General features: G+C 43.9%; 1 protein-coding gene across 1 annotated transcript in view; it reads left to right on the forward strand.

The window, feature by feature from the left end:
* PLXNC1 (plexin C1) overlaps positions 1-16596 on the forward strand; it is a 132985-nt gene extending 116389 nt beyond the window's left edge. The window contains exons 28-31 of the mRNA XM_066591529.1: positions 5686-5833; positions 8455-8595; positions 12074-12148; positions 15479-16596. Of these exons, the coding sequence (XP_066447626.1) occupies positions 5686-5833; positions 8455-8595; positions 12074-12148; positions 15479-15583 (469 nt within the window). The 3' untranslated portion in view covers positions 15584-16596. The remainder of the gene's footprint in view (positions 1-5685; positions 5834-8454; positions 8596-12073; positions 12149-15478) is intronic.

A 16596-nucleotide genomic window follows, 5' to 3' on the forward strand; every position in this document is an offset into this window, starting at 1 on the left:
CTATTTGGGCGCAGTCAGACGCGAGTGTGTTTTATGTACGTTGAAAATGAGAGCTTCTAAAAGAAGCACCTTTTAAATGTCCTGCTGTTAACTCCTGTTAGTCCCTGCGAAGATGAGGGGACTTCCTGAGGGTTCCGTTAATCCCCGAGGAGACTAATAGGATTTTACAACGGGACATTTAAAAGGTGCAGCTGGGCAACACCTTTTAAATGTCCTGCTATAAGCAGCGGGGTATTCCTCATGTCCTCCTGCTTGGCAATTCCCCAGCAAGAGGGGGGGGGCAGTAGGGGACTCCCCCTTCCTCTCTCCCAAAGAGAATTCGATATAGCTGGGTGGGAGTACAGGGCTCCCCCTGAGAGCGTGTGTGGAGGGGCGGGGCTAGAGTTACCTGTCCCCACCTCTAGCCACGCCCCTCCATGGTTTGCTATAGGGGTTCTCTGTGAGCTATAGGCGGGGCTAAGGGGCAGGTCCTTCTAGCCTCGTCCCCTCCTGCCATGCTCTATGGGGAAGTCCTCAGGATTTCTCCATAGCAGAGAGAGACAGCACTGCTATGGGGGATTTTCCCCGAGCAGGGACAGTGAGCGGAGCAATGGGAGGGTTTCCCCATAGCCTACGTATCTCCCTACTCTGGGGAAACCCCCCATAGCTCCCCTCACTGTCCCTGCTCTGGGGAAATCCTGAAGTCCTGTGGGGCTTCTTCTCTCACTTTGTGGAGCAGCTGCACTTCTCCAAGTAGCCCATTCGGGGTATGTTCACATATATGTACTGCAGATTTTCTGTAGCAGAAAAATCACAGCAAATCCACACCACTTTGTATGAATTTTTATGTATATTTTGATGCATATCCACAGCAGATTTTACCTTCCTCAACTGCAGGGATGAAATTTACTGCGGATTTACACCAAAAGCCATGTAAAAAATTATACCAAAAGATGCTGATTTTTGGTGTGGATTTGCTGTAAATTTTCCACTGTGGAAAATCCACAGCAAATCCACTACATGTGAACGCAGCCTAATAGGGCCTCCCTCACACAAGGCGTTTTCAGCAGCATTTTCAGCCCTGTGCTAAACGCTGTACAAAGCACCTGCTTATTTCAATGGGGCAGCTCACACAAGGCTGAAAACGCTGCTTTGAAAAATGCTGCATGTTCTATCTTTGGGCATTTTCAGCTGAGTCTCCCATTGAAATGAATGGGCAGCGTTTTCAGCTGTGCCGAAAAGGCAGCTGAAAAGGCAGCGTTTTTGCAAACGCCCTGTGTGAGAGAGGCCTAGGGCCACTCTCACTGCGGTACAACGCTCCCATTGATTTTAATAGGGCTTCTCCGACCTGCGCTCTAACGTGGAAGTTGTAACAGCACAATTTTCGAGTGCTGTCTGTTCTATTTTTCAGTATTTTCACATTTTTATCACACCCCATCACTTATTCCAATGATGGGGTGCGTTAAAAAGCACTGTCTCATTCTTTGGCGTGTTTAAAAATGGCGTTTGAAATCTCTGTAAAATGTTGTGGTTCGAGCGGCATTTAACTGAATACATGGGTGAGAGTGGCCTTAGGGTGGCTTCACATGAGCGTGTTTGTGCGGACATAGGTGCGCACCCCTGTACGCGCAAAGACACGCGTGTATGCAGGTGCGCGCATTGCCTTCAATGGAGCCGCGACTGCTGCTGGCAGCTCCATTGAAGGCAATGGTTTGCTGAAACCCCGTAATAGTTTTTCAGGGAAGGGCTTTAAATATAAGCCCTCCCCTTTAAAAACAAGGCAAACTAGTGTAAAACATTAAAAAAAACCACATTCTCACCTTTCTTCAGCTGCCGAGGCTCAGCCACGTCCTCTCTGCGCTGTCCCTGGCTCTGCAATGAAGTTCTTTGAGCAGCGAGGAATAAAAATCCCATTCAGCGAGAGCTGCCTGTGATTGGCTGAGGTACTTAGCTCCGTCCCCTTCCATTGCAGAGAGTCAGCGGGGAGGAGAGGACAGGTGACCCTGCACAGTGGGAAAAAAGCAGAGGGAGGGAGTTTAGCAGCCACGCTGCTAAACTTCCTCCCACCTGCGGCCGCTGTCATGGGCTCCCATAGGAGCCCATGCAGCTGCCGACGTATTCCGGCCCAAAAGATAGTCCCAAGACTATCTTTTGCGCCCGACGTAAAAACACCCAGAGCTCTATTGCCCTGGCTGGGCGCTTTTATGTCTCAAGAATACGGCCGTGTGATCTGATGCATTGGAATTCAATGCATCAGATCACAGCATATATCAGCCAGCTGTGAAAATGTCCGGCTGATATACGCTCGTGGAAAAGAAGCCTTAAGGTGGAAACACAGTATAGCTTCCTACACCCAGCAAACTATGTCCACACAGATTACTGACAAAATAGTGCAGCCATTGGCTACTATGGGTGTGTGTGGTTTAGCCGTGTGCAGCCAGCCCCATCATGTCCTTCCGCTTTTAATCTGTTTATAAATACAGCACCTGAACTAACTTCAGTACATAAATACAGCACCAGAACCAAGTGCATAACCTATAGCACCAGAACTAACCTAAGTACAAATATACACCACCAGAATCAAGGTCATAGATACAATGCCTGATATTATTTTGGAATAATATGAGAATACTCTTAGGCGTGTACATGGCAATATTATTTGTGCACCCTATGATAATAAATAGGGGCCCCATTTAGTAATAAGAAACTCTATTGGTCCCTGCTTGGGAATAGAACCCCCAGTAGGGTGCCACACAGGAATAGGCCCCCCTATGGGGCCCCACTTAGCAATAGGGCCTGCCTAAGGGCTCATGTCCACGGGCAAAATAAGAATTAAAATCCGCAGCGGATTTTAACTCTTCTCCTGCCCGCGGATCCGCACCCCATAGGGATGCATTGACCACCCGCGGGGTAGATAAATACCCGCGGATCGTCAATAAAAGGGATTTTTTTAAAAATGGAGCATGAAAAAATCTGGACGAAAAAAATCTGGACGATGCTCCATTTTCGTGCGGGTCTCCCGCGGGGTCGGCTCCCGCAGGCTTCTATTGAAGCCTATGGAAGCCGTCCGGATCCGCGGGAGACCTAAAATAGGAATTTAAAAGAATTTACCCATCCGGAGCGGTTCGGGAAAGTCTCCTCTTCCTCACGGCCGGATCTTCTTGCTTCGGCCCGGCGGATGTGCCCGGCGCAGGCGCGCGGCACGCCGGCGACGTGCCGAGTTCATCCGCCGGCCGAAAAAGAAGATCCGGCCGTGAGGAAGAGAAGACTTTCCCGAACCGCTCCGGATGGGTAAATTCTTTTAAATTCCTATTTTCAGCGCTCATGTCCGCGGGGCAGGAGGGACCCGCTGCAGATTCTCCATGGAGAATCCGTAGCGGGCCTGATTTTCCCCGTGGACATGAGGCCTAAGAGTCCCCATATATTAACAGAACCTATTCTGTGGCCCTAAATAGTAATAGTAACCCCCTCTGTAAGCCCAAATAGTAATAGCGATGCCCTGTGTGGACTAAATAGTACAGAGCCTTCTCTGTGGCTGTTAACAGAAATGATTGCCGTTAATACATAGCTTAGGGTCACGCACTGCTCCGCACTTAATGCTCTGGCCGCTGAGAGGGGTTACTTTAATGCATGCAGTCACTCACATATGCTGTCCTCTGATGCTGAGTTCAATCTCTCACTACTTAGCTTCTTCACTCCTCCCTCGGATTTCAGTGCTGAGAGTTTAGCGAGTGCTGGAGCTGTGGGAGGGGGGTAAAGAACAGAAGAATCTAAGCAGAAATCGAGCTCAGAATCAGACGGCAGCATATGTGAGTGACTGCATGAATTAATTTAACCCCTTGCAGAGTACTGCGTGGGAGGCCAGGCGACCCTGAACATGCACTGGAGGCCCAGCCCAGGGATCTCATGCCTCCCTTCCTCCTCGCTCAGCCAGCGCCTGCATACGACATGCTGTTATTGAATGAAAAGCACTGTATAAAGGCCAATATTACTACCCTACAGTGACTACAGTATATAGTGTTAGATACCAGTTCTACACAGATGCGCTGTAGATACTCTGAGTGGATATGTCAGGAGAATGGTACCTGCAGCGCCTGATTGGCTACAGCAGCCAGGTCGTAGCCGTTCCAAAACAAGGACTGGAAGGACCACAGGCTGCAGCTGTGCTGTCAGATCTATGTCATAAAAACACACGATCAGCTAAGTACAGGAATTTCACAGCAGCAAGATAGTAGGACATTTGTAATTAAAGACCAAAACCACCAAAAAACAAAAGTGAATTTCAGTTTATTAGATGCACTGCCAGTATCAGTGGGCCTGCAACAATTGCTCTGTCTGGTCTAGTACACAAGTAGTAAATCTGGTAGTTGGCATAGTGGTTATCTATAAGCGATGACATTTTAAAACCCATTAGCGTAGGACATCTAGCAACCTCTATGATCTGAATCACTCGTCTTCCTTCCATAATTAAAGGAGGCAATAACAAGTATGTAATATATTTGTCAAGAAAGTAGACTAAGTTCCTATGCCTCCATGTTAGCGGCTATAAATGCGTTGCCTTTTATGGATTAGTCCCTGCACTTTCTATGGAACTTGGGGACATTTAAATCAATTAACTTCTTGGTCACCTTCCACACTTGGGGAGAATCACATTTATTTTTGATAAATGTATATTTAATGAGTTATGTATCCTCCAGGTATTTTACACTTTCGTATTCCTGGATTACTATATGTATGCCATTGTGAATTATAGTGCAATAGTGGGCAGGATAGCCTAACATTAATTCATTTCAAAGGGATTTAATAAAGTGAGATTATTTTAATCTCTGATTGCCTTTATATACCTTCCCTTTTTGTGTTTCATAATTGAAGGATGGCACCACAAGTGTGTTCTCTTTAGTTTTTTTTTTGTTAAATTTGTAATTGGGACTAATTAGAATGTTGCTTAATTTTGAAATTCATGAAACAAATGAACAATAACAAAAATTCAGTGCAAAGGTGATCAGAAGCTTTTGCAATGCAATGTGCTTTGTTTTTTCCACCCCTTTCCCCTCCTGCAGGTCTGCCTGGGAAAAGCAGGATACAGAAACTGAACGCTCTGTGAACAACACTCTCAAATGTGCTGAAGGGGGTCATACACATGAGCAAATTTTTTTTCCTACCTAGCACCGCAATGCAATGCTATGCAGGAAAAACATCGCTGCAAGTTCTATCTAGCTACGAGATCGCAGCAAATGGCCCCATTGCTCTCAATGGGGCCAGCAACAGCAGTACCGGCCCCCACTGATGACAATAGAAGAACTCCATGATCCCCTTCCATGGCTGTGACAGCCTCAGCAGGGATTGCTTTCATCCCCACAGTGATGCAAGGCTGTTTTCACATGAAAATACCTTGCATCCACAGGGCTTTCACAGGGAGGGTGAGGGCGATATTGGGTCGTGATTCATAGCCCGATATCGCCCTTGCCTGTTTGAAACTAGCTTTTATGAACAGCATTTAGTAACCAAAGTGGTCAGTATAATATGGGAAAAACTGTGGAATAATCTAATTATGGATATGACACACCAACCTCTATAGTCTACTATTACTTAACACGGCCTACCACTTAAGAATGGAAAGGGTAAATGACAGAAATGAAGAGAGGGGGTTGCGTAGATCTTGTGAGCACTACCTAATTATGCTTTTCTTTGTTTTATATATCAAAGCCTTCCTCTGCGATTTTGGATTAACATATTGAAAAATCCACAATTTGTGTTGGACATAAAAAAGACGGTCCTTCTGGAAATCTGCTTGTCAGTTATTGCCCAGGCTTTCATGGATGGATTTTCTCTTACAGAGCAGCAACTAGGAAAGGTAATGTATAACAACGTCTACATGACCAATATCTTTGTAGGATTCTTCTGAAAAAGCAGCATAGTACAGATTACAATGCCCTATTGGAGATGCTTGTTCTTTGTGTCTGCCATCATCTACTTTTTTTAAATTTAAATAGACCCCAAATTTTTTAATCTCGCTATCGAAATGGAATGCTCATTTTAGTAGGAAGCTCCATATCCTTGACGAAGTCTTTAAATAATGAAATTCTGGTCTACGTAACATAATCTATTTGGTGGACCTTACTGGCATGTTAAAAACATTTCTCTCTACTACACCATCTCATGGCTGACTGACACGCACATCTCTCAAATGTGTCAGTTAAACACCCTGTTAAACTGCAGCATTGGTGGCACAGTTTATAAATCATGGCAAACCTATATGTTTCATTGTGATTGTGAGGGTCTGTTTAGAGTGGAAATCCAGACTCTTTCCTTACTGAGGTTCAGTTGATTACCTAATAATGACTTTTCAAGACTTTGTCCTGACGAGCTCTTGGTCAAAGATAATGCCTATGGCCTTGTTCACACAGTACAGTTGCAGTCTCTTCCTATATGTGATTTGGATCCAATTCTAGTTTGAATGGAATACTGTTCAATAGAAGTCCCAATCTTAAACAAACCAATCTACACCAGAATTCCAGCAAATGTTTGCCCACCTCTAACATCAGACATTCACCCTGAGCCCATTCCAATCTACTGTCTGACGTCTTAAGACATCATGATTTAAGGCTGTACAGCTCCGATGTTGGAAGATGTCGGTCGGGGTTCTCTTACTGTATATTGCCAGCCTCTCTGCTGTCAGAGCCTATCCAATGTGTCACCTCATGCCGTACTGACTTTAGCCAGCAGAGAGCGCCATTGTATAATGGCAGAAAGAGTAAGCCCTCTAGGAAAACCAGGATACAAATTGGATTGGAAAGGGTTAACATGCACAAACAATTATGTATATTCCTGTCCTCACCAGCTTAAAGGGGTTGTCCCGCGAAAGCAAGTGGGGTTATACACTTCTGTATGGCCTTATTAATGCACTTTGTAATATACATCGTGCATTAATTATGAGCCATACAGAAGTTATTCACTTACCTGTTCCGTTGCTAGCGTCCTCGTCTCCATGGTGCCGTCTAATTTCTAATCGCCCGATTAGACGCGCTTGTGCAGTCCGGTCTTCTCCCTGGTGAATGAGGCCGCTCGTGCCGGAGAGCTGGTCCTCGTAGCTCCGCCCCGTCACGTGTGCCAATTCCAGCCAATCAGGAGGCTGGAATCGGCAATGGACCGCACAGAGCCCACGGTGCACCATGGGAGAAGACCCGCGGTGCATCGTGGGTGAAGATCCCGGCGGCCATCTTGCTAAGGTAAGGAAGAAGTCGCCGCAGCGCGGGGATTCGGGTAAGTACTAAACGTTTTGTTTTTTTTAACACATGCATTGGGTTTGTCTCGCGCCGAACGGGGGGCCTATTGAAAAAAAAACAAAAAACCGTTTCGGCGCGGGACAACCCCTTTAACTTGACCCCTGATTTGATGTTACCAGGAAAGTTTTTCAGTGCAATTTACCTAATGAACTGGAAAATATGGCATTTATTTTAATGTGAATTTCATTTTGAACCACAATATAGAATGAGCCCATTCCAATCTACTGTCTGACGTCTTAAGACATCATGATTTAAGGCTGTACAGCTCCGATGTTGGAAGATGTCCGTCGGGGTTCTCTTACTGTATATTGCCAGCCTCTCTGCTGTCGGAGCCTATCCAATGTGTCACCTCATGCCGTACTGACTTTAGCCAGCAGAGAGCGCCATTGTATAATGGCAGAAAGAGTAAGCCCTCTAGGAAAACCAGGATACAAATTGGATTGGAAAGGGTTAACATGCACAAACAATTATGTATATTCCTGTCCTCACCAGCTTAAAGGGGTTGTCCCGCGAAAGCAAGTGGGGTTATACACTTCTGTATGGCCATATTAATGCACTTTGTAATATACATCGTGCATTAATTATGAGCCATACAGAAGTTATTCACTTACCTGTTCCGTTGCTAGCGTCCTCGTCTCCATGGTGCCGTCTAATTTCAGCGTCTAATCGCCCGATTAGACGCGCTTGCGCAGTCCGGTCTTCTCCCTGGTGAATGAGGCCGCTCGTGCCGGAGAGCTGGTCCTCGTAGCTCCGCCCCGTCACGTGTGCCGATTCCAGCCAATCAGGAGGCTGGAATCGGCAATGGACCGCACAGAGCCCACGGTGCACCATGGGAGAAGACCCGCGGTGCATCGTGGGTGAAGATCCCGGCGGCCATCTTGCTAAGGTAAGGAAGAAGTCGCCGCAGCGCGGGGATTCAGGTAAGTACTAAACGTTTTGTTTTTTTTAACACATGCATTGGGTTTGTCTCGCGCCGAACGGGGAGCCTATTGAAAAAAAAAAAAAAAAAAAACGTTTCGGCGCGGGACAACCCCTTTAACTTGAGCCCTGATTTGATGTTACCAGGAAAGTTTTTCAGTGCAATTTACCTAATGAACTGGAAAATATGGCATTCATTTTAATGTGAATTTCATTTTGAACCACAATATAGAATGTAACAGATCTTTGTGTATTTCATTTCTCCATCCAGTCAGCTCCGACTAACAAGCTGCTTTATGCAAAAGACATCCCTTTGTTCAAAGAAGAAGTTAAGGCTTTCTATAAAGAAATTCAAGATGCTCCTCCATTGACTTCCACAGAGTTGGCCGACTTCTTGACATCAGAATCAAAGGTAATGACCATCTACATATTGTGATACTTCAATTCAGTGTAGTATTATATAAAAGGAAAAAAGGGGGAGTATTTGACACATCTGGTGTGTACAACGCATTATATGTACTGTGTACTAATCTGAATGTAGTATCCTAAAGTATAGTAAATAAGATACAGCTAATATATTCAGTCTTTTTTAGTATGTTACAGATATACAGTCTCCTAATGTGCCAAACTCCAATATTCTATCTGCTCTATTTATCCCCAAACCATGAAGAATGTAGATTTGGATCTTTTGTTCCACTAGGAGATAAGCTGCTGCAAGATGTGTCCCTATTGAATAACGATGTTAACATGGGTGAACTAAACATACATGTTTACAAAGATGTAAGGGGCTGTGATGGAAAATGTCACTGTGAACTAACAGCCATTTTGTATTATAAGTGTGTTGCTGTGGTATAATGCATAAAAAACCCGGAACCCCTAGTGGTCATCTGTTATTGTTCTCAGTCCCCTGTTATCATACAATTGTATCTTGTGTTGGGATAGGCTGTGGTGGGTCACTAGGGAACCTGGAGAGATCGGGTTTGCAAACGCTGTATAAAGCATGCGAGCGTAGCACCAGATCCTAGTGTACGCCATTGGCCTTGTGAGAACGAAGAAGCAGCTGCTGGTTGAGATTCTATACCAGGCCCCCTGACATGGCCCGGCATACTCGAACTGGTATCCAGCCTGTTTACTCCGGTGATAGAGTAGCTGTGTAATGGGGAACCCTCGTGAAGTTGTAGATTGCCGCATGGTAAACCTGACATCCCCTGCCAGTTCGTTTTCCACTGCTAGTAGGAATAAGAGCAAGAGAAAGCCTTTGTGCATTGAAGGATTGATACAAATACTGTAGTTGTCATAAGTTTCATGAACCACAAACTCTTTGTCCATTTTACATAGAGAAACTAAAGTGGTCGTGTTATCGATCCTTACCAAGTAGCCCTTCGTGAACCGGAGGCTCAGTTTAAGTAACATGTGAAACAGACTTGTCTATTCTTGTTGTAAGGATAATGTTGGCTGCAAAAGTACCAGCTGTGGAAGAAAAAGCCAAGATACAGACTATACTGTTTGTTCCTTCACTTGTTATATTAAAATATTCCAAGCAGGTAACCATGATGTCAAGTAATGTTTTCCAAAAGCTACTGCCGCTGTTAATGCAGGCATTCGACAGGGCCTGTCATGGGCACTATGGCCCCAGTTCAGAGTTGCGAGTAGTTGTATCGGAACCTGTGCCCTGGGGGAGAGAATTTCTTTCCCACTCCTAGTGGATCCACCAGGCCCCAAAGTGGAGATGACAGTCCCGCATCTTCAATCCTGTTTGAGGACCAAACCTCCACCCAGGCCCTTTCTCCCTTTCAAGGAGATCAAGGGACATGCTTTTTTCAATAGTCTGCTCATTTTCATACATGAGAAACTTTCTCATGAAGCCATAATATTATATAATATTTTATTAGATATGTTAAAGAATAGCTGCACTTTTTTTTTCTAAAAATATACAAAATAAGCGATTATAACAAATTTTGCAATATGTTTTATCAGCCTATTCTGTACATTTTTTACACGAAAACCCTATTTGGCTATGCAGCCTAGGTGAAGACGGTGGTGAGAAATTAGTCTTGAGCTAGCTAACTGCATAACTGAAAAGGGAGCCCCAGTCTGCGCTGTGCCTGCACTGTTCTCTTTAGTGAAAGCGCAGCTTTTTCCTTTAATAGTTAGATAAAATATAAAGTAGGCTTCATTTATTATTTTCAAACAAACTTGATCTGGCGCCCCCATGATCTGTCCCCTAGTGCTGTTTTTATTAGTCTCCTGCTTCTGCTGCTCTGTCCCTCAGCACTGTGTAAGGAGAAGCCATTCTATGCTGCAGACGGCTCCTCTCCTTCACAATACGTCTATTCATTGCCGCACCCTATGCACTGTCTGAGTCTCAGTGCATCGGGTTGTGACATACAGTACTGTACAACCGATGCACTAAGATCATGAAAGTGCATGGAGCCAAGCAAGGAATGGGCGCTGTGAAGGAGAAAAGCCATCTGCAGCACAGAATGGCCTCTCCTTAAACAGATCTGAGGACAGATCATAGGGGTATAGGACCCAGTATGTGTGATAATCAATAAAATATAAAGCAGGCTTTATTAACAAATTTCTATATGGAAACAACTTTGCCTGTACAAGATATAACAGTGCAGGAACGGCACAGATGGAAGATCTGTGTTCAGCTATGCAGTTAGCTAGCTGAAGTCGGATTACTCAGCAATGTCTTCTTAGCTGCATTGTTGAATAGGGGTTTATAAAGTGCAGTTACTCTTTAAGTCTTTGTTTACTAACACTTACATGACTGCTGCAGACTATCAGTGGCTGGGGCAGTCACGTGCCATGTTTCTGGCATAGAAGCATGTAACGTAACCAACTATGGATGCTGATTAGCTGCAGTGGTCATGTGTAGCTGTTTGTAAACATAGAACAGGAGAAATCAACAGATTCTTCCAAATATGGCAATCCGACTAAATCCCTGGATCAATAATGCATCTCCTGTAATCTAGTCATTATAACTTTCAATATTGTTATAATGAAGGAAGGCTTCTAGGATTTTTTAAAACACCTTTTTAGTGAGTTCGCCATCACCGTGTCCTCAGGCAGGGAGCTCCATAGTCTCACTGCTCTTACAGTGAAGAACCAACCCTTCTGTGTTGGTGTAAAAACCTTCTTTCCTCTAGCCGTTGAAGATGCCGCCTTGTTACTGTCACAGTCCTGGGTATAAATAGATCATCTGAGAGCTCTCTGTATTGACCCCTGACCTGTACTTTTGTTATTCTGGCTCGTCTTTTACTTAATTTGAAGTCTGAAAGGGCCGTCCCTCTAGCTGCTACTGCACAAATTAAGAAAAATAATTATCTGTAGTTATTGACAGAAACCTGCTTACTTTCTGATATCCGCAGGTTTCAGTGTCCCAGTTATGTCTCAGTTATTCCTGGCATGTCACATTTTTCCTCATTAATTTCTTTTTTGCAATTTTATTTGTCAGACATCTGGTATTAGTCAGCATGCAATTTAGAATCTTCTGTGTTATTTTTTTTTTATTTTAAAGAGATTCTGTCCTCAGGTTTATGATGCCTGAACAACGGGCAGCATGAACCTAGACAGATGCCTGTTGCCCCATGGGTGTTTTCTTCTGAAACACTGTGGCGTTTTAAAATAAATAGACTTTGAAGATGTTTCAGAATAAAACACCCACGGGGTAACAGGCATCCATGAACCTGATGACAGAATTACACTCAGTTACAGGTCACTATCTACACTATCTTCCTCCCCAATACTGGAATTGCCCTATAGATGTTTCGAACGGATCATTTGTATAAATCTAGGAATTCTTCTGATGTGTTGATCTGTAATTGTTTTCATATGTACTTCTGTGATTCATTGATGCTAAACTGTTTTAATCTCCTTTTCAGAAACATAGCCACGAGTTTAAGGAAGATGTGGCCGCAAAGGAACTTTTTAAGTACATTGAGAAATACTTTAGTGTGGTATGTAGACAATTAAAATGTACTTTATATTTCTAATACCTCTCTATAAATGCTGTTGAGGAAGCATGAATGCTAAACATGTTGGACACATCTCTCTTCCCATGACGTTAATCTTGACACATTTTATAACCCTATTAGCATTGACCCTTTCTTTAAACACCTTTCAAAATGGTTCAGGGTAGTCTAAAAAAGAGTTTAAAAACTCAATAAGGCTTACGTCACTCAGTTTGTTGGTGTCAGTTTTGAATCATGTAAAGAAAATTCTATGAATTTCATGTGTTTTTGTTTTGTTTTTTTAAAGCGTATTTTTAGGGTGTTCTTTTTCTTCCCAAAGAGAAGTCTATAGGAAAACACCTGAAAATAAAACTTATAGCTAACCTCTCGCTGTGGCATTTTCTTAAAAATGAGATGCATAAGAGCATTGTGGTGCTGTTAGATCCCAAAAATGAAAACAACCAAAGATGAATGAAAATGTTTTTGTTGATCAACAATCTAGAAATACTTTAAGGCCTTATGCACACGGCTGTCACGCCCTCCCAGAGACCCCATACTTACCTCCGGATCCGCCGCCCGACGTCCCGCATGACGCTCCGGCGCGCATGCGCAGTAGAGCGCATGACGCGCCAGCAGTGTCTTGTGATGCTCCTGCCGCATCATATGACACGGCCAGCGGTAGGCGGGGAAGCGTTTTCACACTATCTTCCGCTGTGCTACACAGCGGAAGGTAGCGTGACGGACAGCTTCCATTGAGTGTAATGGAAGCCGTCCGCGTGTACGCCCGCGGCAAATAGAAAATGCCGCGGGTGAGTATGGAAGAATTCACGGGGCGGAATTCCGCACCGTGAGTATTGTGCTATTCAATAGAACCTAATAGCTGCGGGGCAACGCGACGGAAATACGCCTGTGGGAATTAGTCCTAAAGGAAACCTGTCGCTGGGTTTATGCTGCCCAAAGCATACTGCGGCATTTCAGAATCAACACATTTTTAAGTTTGACTCAGAATGGAGTCAGAGGCACTCTACTCTGGCTTCTCCTCAGCTACATCATGTTGACCGACAGCTCTCTGTCTGCTTGTGTATAGTGAGAGAGTGGTCAATCAACATGATGCGGGCCCAGGCCTCTTTTTTGACTTGGAGCTTCAAACCAAGTCAAACTTTATACATTTTTTCTTTAAGAACAGAGGTAGATAAAAGAGAATGGAGGAATAAGTCCCCTTAAGATAAACAAAGTGGGTGTGCAAATATGAAACAGGTCACCTTAGTGAATACAGCATATAAGAAAAATATGTCCATTCTTACATGTAATGAAGGCCAAAATAGACAAAGAGAAAGGGAGCAGGCCCAGCACCCCAGACATCGAATCCACGTCTGGATTTTCACAACAAGGACTCAAGTGGGAACAAGGGCTAAACAACCCTAAATATGAAGGACTAGACAGAAGAAAAGAGAAAGAACCAAGAGGGAAGAGAGAAAATAGGCAAAAAGGGGAAGAAGCTAGGGCAATACACTGTCACAGGGTGGGGAGGCCAAATATATGTCATGGTTGAGCTTGTCAGGCTGAGTCAGCATTTTCTGCTGAGTGCTGAAATTCCATCCAGTGAAACTACATTTTGTAGAACTTGTCATAAAAGTCATGGATGGTTGATGTGAGATCCTCCATATACTTGTACATGACATCATTGGTTGGCCCAGCTAAGGCTAAATGAAGCTTGCACGGTACACATCAGGCGATCAGACAGGGAAATGTTCATGGGCTCTGATTTATTGAGGTTGATCTTGAAGTTGGAGACTTGGAAGTAGAGAAAAAATTTCCACATGAGGTTAGGGAGAGAGACCGATGGAAAACAGGTCATTAGCAGAGGCTGCGACTTTGTAAAATGTGTCAGAGACAGAAATATCGTTCTATCAGCTTGAGCTCGAATATAGTAAAGGAAAGGCTCAAGAGTGAGAATAATGAGAGGGGAAAAGAAACAGCCCTGGCTGGAGCCATTGTATATTTCAAACTCATCTGAAAGGACACCATTCATCCGGACCTTGGCAGAGGGACAGCTGTATAGGGAAGATAACCAAGACAGCATATTGCCCAAAGAGTCTCCTCCATGAAAACCCAATTGACTATCAAAAGACCTTTTTGGTATCAGTGAATAGCTACATAAGGGGGACCTGCTCTAAATTGGCCTTATAGACCAGATTGAAGGCCTTAGTGGTATTGTCTTGGGCTTGTATACCAATTGTGAAACCAGCCTGGTCTAGGTAAATGATTCCTGAAAGGAGAGGATTTAACCTGTCTACCAGGATCTTTGCAAACGTTTATTGTCCACATTGAGCAATGAAATGGGCCTATAGGTAGAATACAGGGAAAGGTCTTTGGTAGAATACAAGGAAAGGTCTTTGCTAGATTTATGAATGGCAGTGATGTGCGTACAGAGGGACCATTGAGAGAGATGAGCCATGGGCAAGAGCATTGAAAGAGGTTAGTAGCTGGAAGATGATTCTGAACGTGATTAGGCACTAGGACCTCTGAGATATACGATCGAGTTGCACCGCTTTCCCCTCTAAGGCCGCCACTCTTTCAGTCATGACATCTGCAGTGGCCCTAGTTCTTCCCTTACTGCATCCAGGGTTTGTTTCTGAGACTACTCTAAGCAGTGTATCAGAGAGTCTAAGTCCTGTTTAGTAGGGAGTGCTTGAATGAGAGGCTGAGTGGGCTAGAATCTTCAGTAGCAGCGTCTTTATTCATCCCGAGAGGGGAACGTAACAGTAGCGCAGAGCAGCGAACCAGCAGTGCCAGCATTTTACTGCACTGGCTGCTCAGTAGTGTGGGAAGGAAGCAGAGGCGCTATGTTAGACTGTGTGGGGAATGCAGCCAGGTCCATTCTGTGGAGTAAACGGGTGATGTTCATGTGGCTGTCTGGACCGCGGGGAGCAGACTTGCAGTTATGGAGCTCTGGAGAGATGCTTCCTTATACTGCCAGGGCTAAGCCATGCTCCCGAGTCAAACTTTAAAGTGTGTTTATTCTGAAATGGTGCAGTGTTTCAGAATAACACATACACAGGGGCAATGGGCATCCCTGTCCCAGGTTCAGGCAGTAGCAACCTGGTGACAGGTTTCCTTTAACATTAGAGCATCTATAAGATGCAATAATTTGTGGCTCATTTAAAGGGTTTTCCTGGCAACAACCACACGGAACTCGTACATTCAAAATACTGGAATAGAAATGTTGAAATGTGCAGCTTGGTTTTCTGTATAAAAAAAAAAAATGTCTTGGCAGTCACATGGTAATAGAACGGGTTGTGATACTTACTGTTTTCCAATTTATATCTATTTCAGATTGTAAGCACCTTGGAAAAGGAGAGCGGATTTGACTCTGAACTGAGGCATTTGCAGCAACTTAAAACAGTATTTGCAGACAAGAATAAATGTGCATGGGAATAGTGATGCAGCAAGTACGTAGATGCAGCATTGATCCACAATTTGTGCGGAGAGATGATGAAAAGGACATGCCCATCTAACACATTTATGCCATTCAGCTATCAGGATGGTGATCTTGTGAAACTTGTTAAACAATTCTATGCAGCCGCCTTCCCTGTTAAATTCAATGGAGAGACAGCCATGCTTATACAGAGAATTACAGATGGAGCGTGCCGAGCGGTAAAACTGCTTTAAAAAAAAAAAAAAAAAAAAAATGCAGGATATAAGTCATAAAATGGCCAGAAAACAGTGTTCTGTTTCAGGTGACTTTTCAGAATACATAGTGTGTTCATGAGAAATAAGTACATACCATGAGACAAACACAACAAAACCAAATATCTGATCTTCGCAAATCAATAGTGGTTGCAGCATTTGGCGATTGTCGTATACACCCGTTTTTGGTATTACAATTGTTATTCACAATTTAGTGGCAAGTGACCAAGTCTGTGGATTTGACCACTTGATTGGTTGGAATGGGCCCTGGTGGCGCCGAGGTCAATTGGTGGAATCACATCACATAATCCATTCCATTGATAAAAATCTCTTTATAGTATTTTGCTGATGTGTGTTTAGTATTTTATGTTCAACGATATCATGTAATATAATCATGAAAATGACCAAGCCTGTATATATTCGAATTTAGACATAAAAAAACATTTCCTTTCTGGATTAAATCTCAATCATTATACTGGATGTGCTTGCTGACATAGTGTAATCCTCTGCACCATGTGACCAAACTCATTGATATAAATTCTCAAACATAATTTGTAGTATTACATGTTCAACACAGGCGTTTATCCTCGTTAATAATGTGATGTCTTTGCGGGATTAGTCAGTCTGTATTTTAAATGTTTGGAATATACAAGATTTAGGCCTCATGTCCACGGGGAAAATCAGATCCGCTGCAGATTCTACATGTAGAATCTGCAGCGGGTCCCTCCTGCCCCGCGGACATGAGCGCTGAAAATAGCAATTTA

This window comes from Eleutherodactylus coqui, chromosome 2 (assembly GCF_035609145.1).
Source record: "Eleutherodactylus coqui strain aEleCoq1 chromosome 2, aEleCoq1.hap1, whole genome shotgun sequence".
Lineage (NCBI taxonomy): Eukaryota > Metazoa > Chordata > Amphibia > Anura > Eleutherodactylidae > Eleutherodactylus > Eleutherodactylus coqui.